The 17,090-nt window shown below is 41.4% G+C and overlaps 1 protein-coding gene across 1 annotated transcript; it reads right to left on the reverse strand.

Annotated features, from left to right (window-relative positions):
* Window positions 1-847: 847 nt before the first annotated feature.
* On the reverse strand, window positions 848-16,446 carry LOC109525076 (tetraspanin-15). The gene is made up of 8 exons (XM_019885334.1): window positions 16,117-16,446; window positions 11,426-11,611; window positions 10,827-10,901; window positions 10,616-10,711; window positions 7,862-7,978; window positions 5,561-5,611; window positions 4,917-5,033; window positions 848-2,057 (listed from the first exon to the last, which is right to left on the reverse strand). The coding sequence occupies exons 1-8, from the start codon at window positions 16,201-16,203 to the stop codon at window positions 1,722-1,724; spliced, it is 1,065 nt and encodes a 354-aa protein (XP_019740893.1). The 5' UTR covers window positions 16,204-16,446; the 3' UTR covers window positions 848-1,721.
* Window positions 16,447-17,090: the final 644 nt, after the last annotated feature.

The following is a 17,090-nucleotide window of genomic DNA, read 5'->3' on the forward strand; positions in this document are numbered from 1 at the left end:
TCGTGCACGAAAGTTCGTTCAATCTCAGCTGCTCAACATTTTCAGTTATTTGCTGTTGTATCGCCGCTTTTCAAAATGCAAATGATCTGTTTATTTTCAAAGAATAGTTTGTTTTGTTATTGTTTGGTTGGTGTCTTATATGAAACTGCGACATTGTGCAATTTATTGGACAGACTTGTTGAAGATCACACAACGTAATTTGGGTGGCATTTTATTTCGTATTTTTAAATCATCTTTTTATTTTTGACTATCTGTAAATTTAGTTTCCTGCTCTTAATTGTGAATGCATACTCGATGGTTTTAAATGCTCCTGAAATTAAGTGCTGCTTGACAAGCCTATACAGTATTGTGTTCATGTATGTGATGTCACTGAAGGCCTAAGGTTGAAATGCACGGCCCGCCACTGTGTCCTGACGATGATCAGAACTCTGCTAAACCTTGTCTTGTCTTTTCGCACCTTTCCCAAAGCATTCATAATTGTTCTCTTTGGTGTTTCAGGGCACCAGTCGGCACTGATTACATCAGTTTTGCCTCCCACTGCACTGCATTAATGATTGTGCCATAATGAAGACTCCATCCACCTCTACGCATGCATTTAAAATAGCCTTGTTTAAATAAGCACCTGGCATTCTCTGCTGGAGTAAATAAACACATCGGGTCAACACCTTGACCGAGGAAGTCCACTTTCACCGCAACCCTGTAATATACTGCCCATCATAGCCAATTGACTGATGAACACCAAATGTGTTTGTTTTTGTCCCCTCCTTGATACGGTTTTCTGAATTTGTATAAAGTGCACTTGTAATTTGTGTCGAACAGAAAAAAAAGCGAACAAATATGCCCGAAATCAGTAGACAAATTCCAGTTTATTGACAAGAGCAGTAGTGTTGGTACAAGGCAGGAGCTGCAGGGAAGCTCGGAAGAGTGGTCTGATACCGTATTAGCGCGACTGTCAAACAGGTGCTATTGAACAGAGTTGTAGCTTGTATTCTCCCTTTCGCCGTCCCTTAAATGATGGAAAGAATAGAAACTATTTTAAAAATTTGAAAAACTGAAGCCTCCCATTTGAAAGCTTCAAATGTAAACTGAGTATCGTTTTACGAATAATTTAATTCATACACAGTACAAAACATGCATTCCATTATTATTCCACGACTATCAGTTTTACAGTGTACACCGACGACACGAATCCAACCGAGATCATAACAAATTTTTTTTTACACAACCTGTACACATCCGTCACAAACGTTACACGCATGATACAGGCTAGTCCTATTTGCTCGACACTGAAAAACCTTCTACAATTATTTGTACTTTTTTTTTTTACACAAGGTACAAGATTCATCCTCTTAGCTATTGGGCTGTCTGAAACAGCCTGAGGTAAGCTCCAACCCGTGAGATGTAGCTCAAATTCAAAGGTCAAAACAAATTCAAATGTGACATAATGCCAAATATCTTTCAATACTTAACACTCTAAACAAGACATTACAAAACTGTAAACGAGAAAAATAAAAATAAAAGCTGATGCTGCAGGTTGTTTGTTCTCTGAATTTCTAGTCAACAGAACACTCAAAGTGACAAAGTATTTTGGATCCCTTTGGCTGACCAAATTCCCTCGATCCATCAGCAGAGGTTCAACCATTAAGTAGTGCAACACAAATCAAACACAACTAAAAAGATCACAATGTCGCAGGGAAGGCAGAAAAGGGCGACAAGACCGTTCAGTGTTCCCTTTTCAGCTTGCGGCCCACGTCTACCTCGTCCAGCCCGCTGGCCGACCTGGACTGTTGGAGTTCTCGGAGCTGAGCGTGCGTGCGAGGCGGCTGCTTCTTCAGCTTCTGCAGGTGAATGTCAATGGGGTCCAGTTCGGGCTCGGAAGCCGGAACGGGCAAGTAGCCGCCGTCCCTCGGCAGGCACATACACCAGCCGGCGCCGGCCAGGTCCAGCTCGCTGTACTTGAACTCCAGCTTCTTCAGCTTGAAGTCCACCATGTCGACAGATTCGCTCATTTCCACCAGAAGGTTCCAAAAGACGCAGCTCAGGATAATGCCGAGCAGCTGAAGGGAGACATGCACACTTTGTTCAAGCAAACACAGGCATGACGCAGGATGTCATTCGATGGAACGTCTGACGCGTTGGAAGCCCCATGTCACAATTTGCATGTTGCGGACTCGGAAGTTCTACAAATCATTGGCGGGTTGCGCACAAAATAATGTTATAATTCTTAAAGTGTAAGAATTGGTTAAGATAATTTGAATGGCCGCTAAGTTTTGTTTAAAATCTGTGTTTCCTAATTACAACACCACACACACCATATCTACAGTACACACGGAGCAATTTATTGAAACAAGACTGTGTGCTTTCTTAAACTACCTTTTTAAAAAAATAATATAAAATGGAGGTTTGCATTTTGGTTTGGTCCTCGGCAAGCCTTCCAGCTTCTCATGTGGCTGCTTTGCAATTGAATCGCCCACCCCTGCACTACACCAATTCAATCTACGGGGACCGTAATTGCCCAATTCTCATTTACATCAAAGTAAACCAGCCTCCAATATAATTGGCACGTGTTTATGTCGTTTTGAAAGCCCTACTTGGTAATAATTAGGCTTTGAGCATCATTTCTACATGAGTGATGGATGGAAACCAAGTGATTATACATATCATGGCACTGGTGCAGGCTCAGAGATGAACAATGTAATGCGGCCCCGAGTGTCTCCAACTGGACATTAAAAATGGAATAAACTGCAGTCTCAGCTGTGTAATAATTTAGTTGAGGTTCTGTTGTCCGTCCGTGTTAAATGAGAGTGGTGAAACAGCAGATAAAAAGCTCACCATAATAGAGTTACTAAGAACATTTGCCCAAAATCACACCGGCACAGAGATCCTTTGTAAAAGCAAATGCAGCTCAATCACGACAACATATGGGAGAGTTTCACTGAGCCCTCAGGCCCTATGAAGGATGCTTTTCTGCCAGACTTGCCGTTTGACACCAATAACGCGACCGATAACACGTACAACTCAATTGAAGAATCTTTGAAAATGAACTGAGATAATGTGCTTGCATAAGTGTACACAACCTATTATAATTGGGGATGCGGCTGAGTTCAGGATTAACCAATTACCGTACATTCAAAAACATGTTAAATGGGAGTCAGCAAACACCCGCCGGTATTGGAGGTGCCTCCAATTATTTGAAAATAAAGTTGAGGTGATGTCGTAGACTTTTCCTGACAGTTTTGTAGTTACATCTTCCGGCATAAACCATGGTCCATAAAGGGCTTCCACTGCATGAGAGTGATCGATCTCAGTGGTCAAAGTCCGAAAGGTGGAAAAGAATTTCCAGGGCATTAAATACACGACACAACACAAAGAAGCCAAGTAGAGAAAATGTGGCACAGCCGTGACACTAACAGGAAATAGATGCTCCTCAAAAACTTTGGAAAAGCTGAGAATAAAACTGGTCGGGGAGGGTGTCAAGAGGCCGAAACCAACATTAGGGGTGGCACTGACTCAGGTGGTAGAGTGGTCACCTCACAAGTCTCAACCCGAAGGTTATGTGTAAGATCCTCAACACTCGTGACCTTGTCAAAGTGTTCTTGAGCAAGACACTGAACCCCCAGTTGCTCCTGATGCTGTGTCACCGGTAGGTAAAATGAGGAGACATTGTCAAAGCACTATGAGTACCTCAAAGGTATGAAAGCGCCATACAGGTGAAGGCCAATTACCCTTTACCAGAAAGCTGCAGGAATTTCTGGCAAGTATTACATGTTTGGTACAGTTGACACAAATCTCCAGTCGTCATTCTGTATGTCTGGGCTACAGGATATAGCCGGACGGTAGCTATTACAAAGAAAAAAAAAAAATCGCCCAAAAAACGCATCTGGGAAAATGTACTATGGAACATAGAAACTCAGGTTGAACTTTTTAGCCATCATTCCAAAAAGTGTGTTTGCTGCAAACACAATACAAGTCATCACCAAAAGAACAAAATGCCTCCAGTAAATCATGTTGATGGCAGCATGAAAATCTGGCATTCGTCAAGGAGGGGGGGGAATTTAAATATGTAAAGTTTCAAAACCCAGTCGGCATCAGCAGAAACTGTCAGGCTTGTACGAGAAAGAAAAAAAATGTCAGGAAAAGCATAATCGAACAGCTGAACTTGATTTACATTTAATTGGAGGCACTTGAGATTTGTGTGCCAACTCCCATTTAAGATTCATTTGAATGTGACTGGTTAATTATGAGCACAGCCACACACCTGGTGATAAAAAAGTACGCACACTTGAACAAGAGCTTTACTTCTCTTTCTTCCTCCCCCGGCCCCATTAAAAGATTTCATTTTTATTAAGTAAGCGGTTATAGATTACATTAATGGTGGAAAAAGTTTTAGTGAGTTTTTTTCCCCTTGCTCTCAATTTTTTTTTTTTTAATCGCAATAACCTGACATTTGAAAAGGGACGTGTAGACGTTTTAAAGCGACAAATGTCTGTATAAGATGTCCCATGAAAATCGATGAACAAATATTTGTCCATGCTGCAAAATGGTGTTATTGTGACTGTTTACAGTTGTGTGCAGTGCTCCGGAAACTGAATGAGACATTAAATGAGCCTTGTTGAACACAAGCAGTTTTCACTCATATCTTAGTTTATGAACTTCTGATATGCTGTTATCACAGTGGCATGGAATTACCCTGCAAATTACAACTGTGAGGAGAGGGAGGAAAAAAAAACTGTTTGCAGTGAGTCATCAGTGGTGCAAATCTCACATATATCAGCACTTTTGTGTCACTCTGCATAATTCTACATCCCATTTTCCATGAAAGGGGCATCATTTCAAAAGAGAAAATTTCAACAATTTAGGAACTCAACCATAACGGGGGGGGGTTCAGACTGTTGACACCTTGACTTTGAAGTTACCTGTGGCAGCCCTATGGCACAGCACAGTCCGACGGTTACTCCAATGTTGTCACTCATCCAAAGGTTGACTGCGTGAATGCACCCTCGCACGTGGATCTCCTCTTGCAGGCTTTCACGCTGATGCACAGGGAAAAAAAAAGACGACAAGAGTACACTTTTAAGTTCTAAGTACGAAGTGCAAAACTCAAGATGTTCCTGAAAAAGGTCCTTCATGCATCTCCACGCACACACAGCGTTCCAAATTGTCATGTTAACTGACAGGACAAAAGGTGAGAGCCATCCTTTAATTGATGTGTCTGATCTCAAAACCAAAAAGCACACCATGCAAATCGCTAGAACTTTTCTTTTTTTTCTTCTAACAGGTTTACTCTTCGATCCACTTGTCAGATTTCACAATATCATTATAGAAAGCGGTCGACAAGGCAGCAATGACAATCATGAATTCAATTCACTCTTGCCTAAATGGAAGTGGGTGTATTCTAATCAACATTCCTTGTCTTTCCCACCTCCATACATATGTTCCACCCAACTGTGGTGTCAATGTCCTTCATTATCTGTTACACACCAACATTCCTAATGTGAGCATCACACTACTGCAACAGAACATGTGTACAATAGAAACAAATAAGTACAATTGCACATACCTGTCTATCCAGAGCCTTGGAACCACACAGGGTGTTGATGACCTCTCCTACCTGTGGAAAGAGCCTACAATGAGCGAGTCTCAAACTAGACACAAAATGTGGGGACATAATGGACCAGTGGCATGCCCCTCTCATGGGGTTGGGAACGGGGGTTGGGGGGGCTGCCCACGTCGCCCGCTTGCGAGAGCATGAACTTGTGTGCTAGAAAACGCTAGTCATGATAGCTGGGAACTGATAATGGTGGCAATCTTGCCCGTGTTCAGCTTCTCTAATAAACTCGTCTCCCACTGTGTGCGTGCTTCTGAGTGTCAGACAGGGCAACTGACTTCCTTATTACTCCAGCAGAGTTGCACCGGTTCCAGAGACCATATCAGTGCTTTGAAGGGAGGCACAAGGATAACACTAGACATTGGGAGCGCAGAGCTGCCCCCTCCAAGGACTACCATTTTATTTCAAGAGTGAAATGACTGTTATAAACCAGAAGATGTCTGTCTGCACGATATAGACTTGGAAATAATGAAAGTATCTTTTTGTAGTGATAAAGTAAAAGACATTTGTTACTGTCTTCACCAATGGGAAATAAAATGGGGGGGGGGGGGGGCCAAACCAATATAGGTCCAATCATGTTGTGAATCATGCCAATTGAGGAAGGGAATCTTTCGACAAACAGTACCTTAACCCCGGCTGTATATAGGCCAGTCGTTGCAATTCAATGGTAGAAAACGACTGCAGTACATTACAGAAGATTTATTTACTTTAGGAGGCTCATTATTACAGTACACACAATACCAGGTTTGGAGAATAATGGAATACATGTAATGGCGTTATGTGTGATGCGGTGGCGGATGCTGGTCTGTGAAGGAGGGGAAGCTCAATTTCGGCCTACATCATAAAATGTGTCGTTTATTTATACGTGGATTCTACTCTCCGTTCCTTTTCAAGAAAATTATCTGTGACTCTGTCATACCAACAAGGCGTCTTTTCCAGGGACTTAACTAGTGTCCTACAACTACAGCAACTACAATAAAACCCACCAGAAATGAAAGATTAATTTGTCGCTAGTCGTTTTCAACAAAGAGAGTGTCACTCAGATGATTGGAAGAAGTCTCCAGTTCAACTCAGAACAGAATGAGAATTGAAAAATGCTCCCACGATGCCTACACCAAAAGATCGGTGATTGGCTCATTTCGCTGTCAATCAAAAAGAGATTCAGCCTCAGACAGATCATCCAATCATCATGCAGAAAAGCTGAGCGCCCACTGTCCATAGACTCCCAGAGACGCTGAGCGTCCAATGGGCGGGACAAAACCAGCATTTATCCAATGACTCGTCTCGTTTCAATGCATTGGGACAACCTACACTGAACTCTCTAGACGCCTAGCGTCCGCGCTGTAGACACGCAGCGTACACACAGTTTAAAGCACAGTGAAGCTGCGGGAATAAATGAGAAGAGAGTCGCGTCGTAACCAGTAATAAGAAGCTGATTCGGAACAAAAGTTGAGCGCGTTGTAGCGCATATTTAGTCAATGACATGTCCACACAATTGTACGTACACACATATATTTCATCACTTACTTTTTGACATTTCAGGGGAAACTGAGCTTCCCTTGCAGTCTTAGAGCAATCACCTCTGGTATAATGTAAAAAACGTTAACTGTATTTCATTACCAAAAAAAAAAAAAAAAAAAAAAAATCAAATTACAGGTACATTAATGAAAAATGCGGATTATTTTACAGGATTACATTTTTAATGCGGGAAGAAAGATGACGCAGTAGGGTCCTTGATCACCTGCTCTTAACCAATTCCCCGAAATTACAGTCCAGCTCAATGTTTGGGTTCAACCTTTTCTCCATCTCCTACAATACATTGCCAGCGGACATATTGAAATGTTTGTGGAGAACCCGAGATGTCACTTTCTGCGTAATTATGGCAAGTTCCCTGGATGTTAAACTCAGGAATTTAAGTGGGCGGTGTGTTTTCAGAGATTTCACTTAACGGGTAAAAGGAAGGTATAGTACATCTTAGCGAAGGGTCCCTTTAAATGTCCCTGCATGTCACATGACCAAGATTGGTTTGAAAGGCAAACACCGCCTATGCGCAGAACCAACATCTTGACCCGGTGTACAGCCAACAGGTTATCAATCCATCCATCCATCCACCCACTTATCCACCCATCCATCTATGTATGTGTCAGTCTGATCTCTTCGGTGTTGCCCTCAGGAACAATCAGAAAAAAAGCTTTCCTTCTGGCACAAGGCAAATGTTTCAAATGGAATTCATCCATCCATATGATCACTCACCTCACGGCGGATACAGCAGGTATATGGAACCCCACACGCTAGTGGGCCGGTACCGTTACAGAAGTGGTATTGGTTGACTCCCCAGTCCTTATATTCATCTCCTCCACAACATGAAAACTGGACCAAACAGAACAGAGAACAATTTAGTGTCACATTCCTTTCTGTGCATCCGATTCATAATATCTAAATGTTGCAAGTGAAAACAGGTGTTCACTTGAACGCAGCATATCTTTGATGACAAATTCTGTTTTAATAAGACAAATCTCAGACAATTAAATCACTTGGGTCAGAGCTCTCTCAAATACTGGAGGATAACTCAATTTCTGTAGCTCTATATGTCGCATTGTCAGGTGGCTGCAAAACTGTAACCGATACTCTATGTGGCACCGATGCCACTTCAATGTTTACTGCTCCAATATAAAATGCAATGTAGCTAGACAGGAGACAAATAGAAAACCCAGATTTTTTTTTTAAGGTTTGATTTAACCATTAGTAAAGCAGGCCAGGCACATGCGCTGCCATGTCACAACAAATGTTTAACATGTTATGAAGTTGAATGCAGAAAACACACACATTGTTGGTAAATGACATGCCATGGCATACGTTCTCATGCGAATTTTAGTAATGCATACAAGGCTAAAAAAAAAAAGATTTCACATTGCAGTTTATGAGTCAAAATTCCATTTTGTTTTTTAATAAAATAACGGAGAATTACAGCGCTATATGTTTTTTCTAATAAGTAAACCGTGGAGGCTGTCCCAAACAACTTTGTTGGACTGAACACATGTTAACGTGCTGCAACGAGCTTCCCAACATCTATGTGTGGGTGCTACTTGCGCCACACCAGCTAGCTAGCAATAAGCTTTGTCTGGCTACTAGTGCGCTGAACACATTGCGGAGTCACTCTTTAATAGTAATGGGCAAAATGAAGAAGCCTGAATCACTGGGGTATTGCTTCAGCTAAAAGGCCCATGACTCTATGCTTCATTCACTCAGATTTGCCCTCTTGTGACACCTGCTGTATCGTGGAAAGTATTGTAGTGAAATCTTGAAATGCTTTTAATTCATTTAAAGCAATGTCCCAAGATGGCAAAATTAAGCTTTATAAATCAATGAGGCCTTCCTGCCAATTGGTTTGCACATGGTTCAGAGCTTCTTGGTGTTGCATTTGCCCCGTGCCATCATCAGGCAGTCGGCTTTATGTATACACAGAATGACATAAAACAGTAGGTTAAACAGTGACAAAATGAGCATTATTAGCAGTACTGCATTTTTAGCAGAAGATGTGTTGTGCAAAAATGGAATAAGAAAAATAACATCGTGGCAACAATGTTTCTGAATACAGTGATCCCTCGCTATTTCGTTTATCGCGGCCTCGGTGCATCGCGGATTTTTTCAAACAGATTCATTAAATTAAAAAAAAAAAAAAAAAAGCGAAAATGCCGCAAAAGGTCCGCAAGAAGCAGTGAAAGTCAGCAAAACAACAGCGAGTCACATAGAGCAATATATACAGTACTACATGTATGTTTACTGTATTTTGTGATTCATACACTAACCTAACCTATACATGTTTAAATATTTTAGTATATAGCACTAAGTAATGTTAATTACTACAAACATGCATGTATACCATTAAATTTGGCCTTATAAATATTATTTATACTCATACACATGTACATATACCTAGACGGGGGGGGTTCGCTACTTCGCGGATTTTCATTTATCGCGGGCGGTTTCAGTCCCCATTAACCGCGATAAACGAGGGATTACTGTAACCCTTAATAAGTATGAGTTTAAAACTGTCAAAATTATTCATGGGCTCGAACCCGAGAACACATGACTGAGAGTGTATCGCTTGACCAATTGTGCCAAATGAACAATGTTGCTTCGCGTAGCAAGCATGGAGCATATGTGATTCTGATGGCCTTGAGCTTTTGAGTGTGCTTTCAGATTTTTCCCAGACATTTAAAAGTCAAAATCAGGTGTCAGTGGTAGCCCTTTTAAGTGATCAGTAATACAAGTTTTTAGAGCCCTGTAAATTAAATCATTGTTGTCCTTTACAAATGTGACTGGTGGGATTAAATGGGTTAATGACACCCCAGTTGGAGTTTCCCGTAAAACTAAACATACAACAAATAGAATTCCACACATTGTTATGTTTAAATACAAAACATGGCCTCGTTTATAAATCACCGCTAGCGCTGAGTCAAAGGTGGATCGCATTCAAATGCTAACGAAAAATGTGACAAACAAACACTGTGGAAACATACACACAGGTAAGATAACACTACTCGAAGTCAGAAATTCTTCCCAATGTGTGATAAATGACTTCTATTAATAGAGCTCAATTGCAACTTATTTCTGTTCTCATTTTACGTGTGTACTACATCCACGCAGGGCATCACGCTGTCCATAAGAGGCCAAAATGCCCAGGAACAGCGGGTGTTTGTTATTTCAATTGCTATTACATTTTATTCTAAATTTACTTTGCCAAGCTGGAATGCATCAGTGAAAAATACAAGAGGCTTGAATTGCATGCGATACTGACGAGGTCATTTTGTACTTGACAAAAAGAACAGGTGTGTTCAAGAAATAGTGTTTCACATGTAGGGATGAATCAGCATGAAGCAATGATGAATAATTGCTTTAATTATCGTGATGATTTTTTTCCATAATGGTCCAGCCCTACCATGTTCATCATTTAAAATATATCTCTCGTCTTTTATGTGGTAAATCCATATTTGAACCAAATACCTTTTCTTGCACGTAGTCCAAGATGTTTTTAAAGTCCAGGTCATCGTAGTAGTGTTTGATTCCCTCTCGTATGCTGCTTTGAAACAAGGAAGACGTCTGGAACGAGTGGCACCGTGAAAAGGTCAGTGAATAATTACAAAACTTGTAAACAAAGCCATTGTGAGCTCATTTTGATGAAAGGTGATATTCAGGCACGCTGTCACCAGTTTACCTTCTTCTCAAAGATGAGAGCTATAATGAGGGCGATAGCTTGGAGGAGCAGCAACACACAGAGAACGCAGAGGAACTGTGGAGGGACAGAATAAACAAATGTTATACTGAACATCACTTGGCATATGCTCATCCGACACACTGGCCACAAGGCACACCTCCGCAATGTAGTGAGATCCAACATGAGCTTCAGGTAAAAAAAAAAAAAAATCCGCCTTTACAAAGGTAATCATGTTCACTGGACTTGTCAGAGATATTGAATAAATAATGTGTTCACTTTATTGTGAGTGTAGTCTGCAGTGGGGTAGAACTGCCTTGCATTATACGGAGCCTCCCGGAGAAACTTTCGAATCGGAACTGTAGAATTTTTGATTTGACTCTTGCATCACTTATGAGTGAACATTCATTTTTGCTAAAATCGACAGTTGATTTTGTATCTTACTTTAAATTCTACATTAACTGGATTTGTTATTTTCTTCTATTTGCGGTAATAATGGTATTCTATGTAATGATGTGCCTGCCTGTGTTGAGTGGCTCGAAGCCTCTGACTAAAACTGTAAAACAGAAAAGACATACATGCTTCTGTTTTAACATTCTTACCATGTGCAGCAGGGTTTTATTGTCTCTGAGGGAGCCAACCATGCCCACAAGTGAGACTGTGAACATTACCAAACCCAGCAGGATCAGAACCACTGCAGGAGCCAGGAAGAGACCCTCCAGGGTTCGATTTTTCTGCCTTTCCACTTCAGCATACACCCCCACGCAGAGCACACAGAGACCCACCAGCTGTAAAAAGATTAGAGAGTTTTCTCTTAGTTTCAATCAATCCAAATATGCTGTTAGGGTAGCAGGGAGAATTTCTTTGATGCTTAAAACGTTATTAGTAGCAAAGCAGTGACGCTCCTCTGTTTTGTATATTCCTGAATTGAAGGTTGTATTTAGAATGTGTTATTTGAAAGAATGGCGGCATGGTGGTCGACGAGTGAGGTCGTTTGCCTCACAGTGCAGTGGTGCAGGCCCCGGCCTTCCTGTGAGCCTCGTGCATTTTCTCAGGGTACTTCTTTTTTCTCCCACATTCCAAAGGCTAATCGAACACTAAATCAGGGGTGTCAAACTCATTTTTGTCACGGGCGACTTTGGAGTTATGTCTTCCCTCAGAGGGCCGTTATGACAGTGAACCCGAATAAATGTTTAATCTTCACATCATATTACTACTTGTACACAAAAAAATGATGGCTCACTAGTTTTTAAATCAGTCAAGTATTTGTTCAATTATTGTTCGAGTGAGTGTAGTTGCAATAACAAAGTTATTGCAAAATGTCACCGTTATTTAGTACATATGACAATTTGAGATGTCGATACAGATTTAAGCAAGGATCATGGAACTTGACACATATGATTTGCTTTTATGGCCCACAGAAAATGACGTGGTGGGCCGGATCTGGCCCCCAGGCCTTGACTTTGACACCCGTGCTCTAAATTGTCCATAGGTGTGATTATGATGACAAATGGTTGTTCATCTATATGTGCCCCGCGATTGGCTGGCAACCAGTTCAGGGTGTACCCCGCCTACTGCCCAAAGACAGCTGATTAGGCTCCAGCAAGCCCCCGACCTCATGAGGATAAGCGGATTAGAAAATGGATGGATGCACATTAGAAAGAACAAAAAACATTCTTTTCTGTCAAAAACAACTAATGCTCATCATTGGATGACTGTGGAAAGTAACTTTAATGCTAATGGAAATCCAGACTAAGCAGATCCATTGAACTGGATATGCTTGGTCATGTGAGCTGAATCTTAAATTTGAATGGCTGGCTGCCTGTCTGAGCAATTGTGATGTCATTCTCAGTCGACAGCAAGTGGCAAAATGGCCACCCCCTGAGATGAGCAAAAACACGGTAGATTTGACTGCTTAATTAATCCTCTTCATTCGCAATATGAATAAAAATGCCGTATTCAGATTAGTGGGGTTGCAACATATTATTGGAAAGAAAATGTGGGGGTTGACGTCCCCTTTAAATGTGACAGACATTGTGCTCTTCCTCCTCCTCTTAATATTCTTTCACACAACCGCACATACTTATTACCAACACTGTTGGCCTCTTAGGACAATACCATTTTACACTACTATAGGTCTAACAAGTTTCAACAAAATGGAAGTGTGTAACAATGGAGCCATACTCCTGTCATTAACTGGCTTTTTTAAAAAATGCTATTTACCATGCAAATGTAAGTGAGCCCAATTTTTTTCCAAGTCCTTTTCAGTAACCTTCGGTATATGAATGATGATGAAAATTGATCCAAGACCTGACAATGTACCTTGACATGAGGAAGAAGTTGGGACAAGTGGGTAGGATAGAGGATCAAATGAAGGGGTGGAACACTGTAGTTTACTATTAAAGCGATGAAGGCTGAGAATGACTCATTACACATTGGTCTCCACGTCAGGGGGCGGGAAAAATCTTACGACCTTGATTGCCAAGTAACATTTAAATTGTCACAAACAATCCCGGGCTCCAGAAACTAGCTCAAGGAAGAGGGAAAGTCACCTCTCTGGCACCAAAGGAGCCTGAGCTACTGTAAGGCAGAGAAGGTTCTGACCAGTCCACTCTGGAGTTACCCAAGGAGTATGTGTTCCAACTACAAAGTAATCACACTTCTCAGCCCCCCTGGTAAGGTATATTCAGGGGTGCTGGAGAGGGGGCTCCGTCATTATGCTGGCCCTCTGATTCTGGAGGAGCAATGTGGTTTTCGTTCTAGCCTTGGAACAGTGGACCAGCTCTACACGGTTGACCGGTTCCTCAAGGGCGCAAGGGAGTTTGCCCAATCAGTGAGTTCTGTTGAGGGAGCTTCGGCAGTGTGGGGTACCCAGGCCCCTGATAAGGACAGTCCGGTCCAAGTGCCACCAATGTCAGAGTTTGGACCCCATTGCCAGCAGTATGTTGGACTCGTATCCAGTAAGGGTTGGACTCTACCAAGGCTGCCTTTTGTCACTGATTCTGTTCATAAATTTTATGGACACAATTTGAAGTTGCTGTCGAGGCGTTGAGGGGGTCTGGGGCAGATTATGTGGTAAAGTTGGCTTCTTCAAGCCATGATCTCCAAGTGTCACTAGAGCGGTTTGCAGCTGAGTGTGAAGCAGTTGGGAGGAAAAAGGTGGAGTGCCCTTTCGTGTTCCGGGATGAGATTCTTCCCCAAGAAGAAGACTTCAAGTATCTTGGGTTCTTGTTCACAAGTGAGGGTAGGATAGAGTGTGAGATCGACAGGCGGATGAGTGCAGCGTCTGCAGTGATGCGGAATCTGTATCGGTCTGTCATGGCAAAGAAGGAGCTGAGCCAAAAGGCAAAGCTCTCAATTTACAGCTCTATCTACGGTCCTACCCTCACCTGTGGTCACGAGCTATGGGTTATGACCAAAAGAACAAGATCCTCGGCAGGGTATTCAGGCTCTCCCCTAGAGATATGGTGGGAGGCTCAGTCATACAGGATGGACTCAAGAGCCATTGCTCCAGCACGTTGAGAGGGGCCACAAGATGTGAGTCTGGCATCTGATTAGAATGCCTCGTGGATGCCTCCCTGGTGAGGTGTTTTGGGCATGTCCCACAGGCAGGAGGCCCTCGGGATGAACCAGGATATGCTGGAGAGACTACATCTCCCGGCTGGACTGGCATTGCCTTGAAATCCCTCCGGAATTGTTGAAAGCAGTGGCTGGAGAGAGGGAAGTCTGGGCTTCCCTTCTGAAGCTGCTGCATCCACGACCCGACCCTGGATAAGCAGTGGATAATGGAGGGATGGATGGATGGAAAAATGCTCCACCGTTGACTATTTCATTTGAAAAAAAAATTGTCACGAAAAGCACATTTTCATTGATGTAGGTGGTATTCTATCGAACAAAAGGACCAATCAGATCATTGAGGGGTTGCTAAAGCAAAAAAAAAAAAATTGCGTCAAAATCACTGTTGTGCATAAAATATATAGTTGAACAAAAACCTCACTTTCTCTGTATATTCGGTCCCAAACAGGCGATTTTGGGGAAATCAATTGATAATCTACTACGGACTGCAAAAAAGTAATGAGAGAGTCAAAGTTTTGGGGAAAAGAATAGAATCTGTTGAAAGATCAGTCACAATGCCTGAAATAAGATGGCAATCAAGAGGTTGTCATCTCTGGAGTTAAGTGAATGGTGGACAACATTTAGTAAGAGCTCAGTACAATGCAGCACAGTTTTGTACCACTACAAACAACCACAATAATTAGTAAATTGTTGAATTGATACTTCGCCTGCAATTGTCAATCCAAACAATAACATTATTATACAATTATTAATTGTTATACAAAGAGGCATAATTTTCATTGCTCTCATATTAGGTCTCAGATTAAAGTTGTCATGTCCCTGATGGTGTGGCCTGCAAGCCTGATTCAATTGAACGAACGAGTGACACAAGAATACTAAAATATAACACCAATAAGGTAAATCTCATATTGATGCATGATTACAGAGTAAATACTGTTTATTAAAATGAAATGGTTAGAACTGCAAGAAAAAGCATGCATGGGCCGCTCTCATTTTGTATCGGCAGAACTACAAAAAAAATCTTGCCTTTAAGGGGAGTGCAACGCCCTGCACCAGCCGTAATTTTCATTAGCCGGTGAACGATGAGTGAAGCTACGATATCAAATTCCGCCAGCGTCAAGTTTGTGTATTGTTCATAATAATGTGCATTCCCCATCAAATAAAACATTTACACTTTCTTTCAAAAGGCAAGTGGGTTTTGAAAGCTCACAGCAGCTAGCTAGTATCCCTACATTCCAAATCCCGTTAGCTAATGTAGCAACTTCAGTTGACATTCGTCAGAAGTAAATAGACGATATGCTTGATGTTCATTCGATAAAGACCTCCGAGAAACATAATCATATTTGCGATTCAAGTCGCAGTCTTGAATCGCAAATATAGCATCGTATACCTGTCATATCACACTGTAAACCATCTTATCCATAGGTCTCAGATTTCATAGCAACCAGGCATACAATTTAGAAGTGTGTTCAAACGAGGGGCAGTTATACTTATTGGAGTACGCCGAATAATATGATGACCCATACTGATTTTTACTATTCCCAACTGTGTGTCTTGTTAGCATAATTATTAGTGGAAAGACTATAGAGTTTAAAATCAAGTATTCTTATATTGATGTCTGGGTGTGCCTTGGGGGTGGCATGCGTATACAAGACCCACTTCATCGTCATTATTTTAACAATTACATGTAAATTAAGTAAAAGTAAATAAAACTTACCGAAAACAGCATCGAATAGACATTGAGGGTGAATTTGATGAAGTAATAGAAGTGGTTGCTTTTCCTCAATTCAGAATAGGGAGGCATGGCCGCTTGTGTTGTTGAAGCAAGCTAGGCAGCTCGCAAACTACACTCCGTTTAGTTCCCGTAGTGTTAAAATACTGGTATAATAAAAAGAAGTACAAACTACACCGTTAATAACATGTTGAAGCGAGTGAACGTTTCTTTTCGTTTTTTTTTTTTTTCAAAATGTCTCAGGTCTCATTTCGCACAAGGTTGGAACAAAACACTTCCGTGCGACCGGCTCCTATACGCTTTGTTTTGACTACATACTTAAAGGGCCAGTGCATGAAATATCCACTCCGGATGAGCTCAGCAAGGAGGGTCAGGGGAATTAAATTACATAAAATCATGGTCATTTTATGGCGATTAAACCCGTATCTCAATGAAAGTTTTGCAAGTGTATGAGCACGCAGTGATTTTAATTTATTTTTGTCAGGTTCGTTCAAAGTTGCAAAGGCATTCCCCAGATTTATCCAAACAGTTTTAATGGCCTCAAACAGTTTTTCTTATCGCCACCAAATTGTTATCATGTCAAAAGAAAAATTTAAAATTGTCGGCGAACGTCTTTCAGACTGTTGGCAACCTTGAATGAACTTGAAAAAAAGTTTGCAAACCGTCACCACTCAATGAGATATCGTCCAATAACTGTTTCTTCAGACTGATTGGCCTGTAATGTTAAAATCTGAGTAAATAAGTTTATGCGCAGTCCATTTATATATAATTGAAATTACATATCACAGCTCACTCTGCTAAGAAGCTAGTTTTGGTAAATAAATGATGTTACGGAAAAAGAAAATCAGGAAATGAAAATGTCAGTATATGCGTTAAAAACAATGCTATTTTGGTGCAACCAAAAATATCACTCTTATTACAGGAAATGGATTACTTTTCAGTCTCCGTGCTAAACTAAA

This window comes from Hippocampus comes, unplaced genomic scaffold (genome assembly GCF_001891065.2).
Source record: "Hippocampus comes isolate QL1 unplaced genomic scaffold, H_comes_QL1_v1.1 scaffold45, whole genome shotgun sequence".
Classification (NCBI taxonomy): Eukaryota; Metazoa; Chordata; class Actinopteri; order Syngnathiformes; family Syngnathidae; genus Hippocampus; species Hippocampus comes.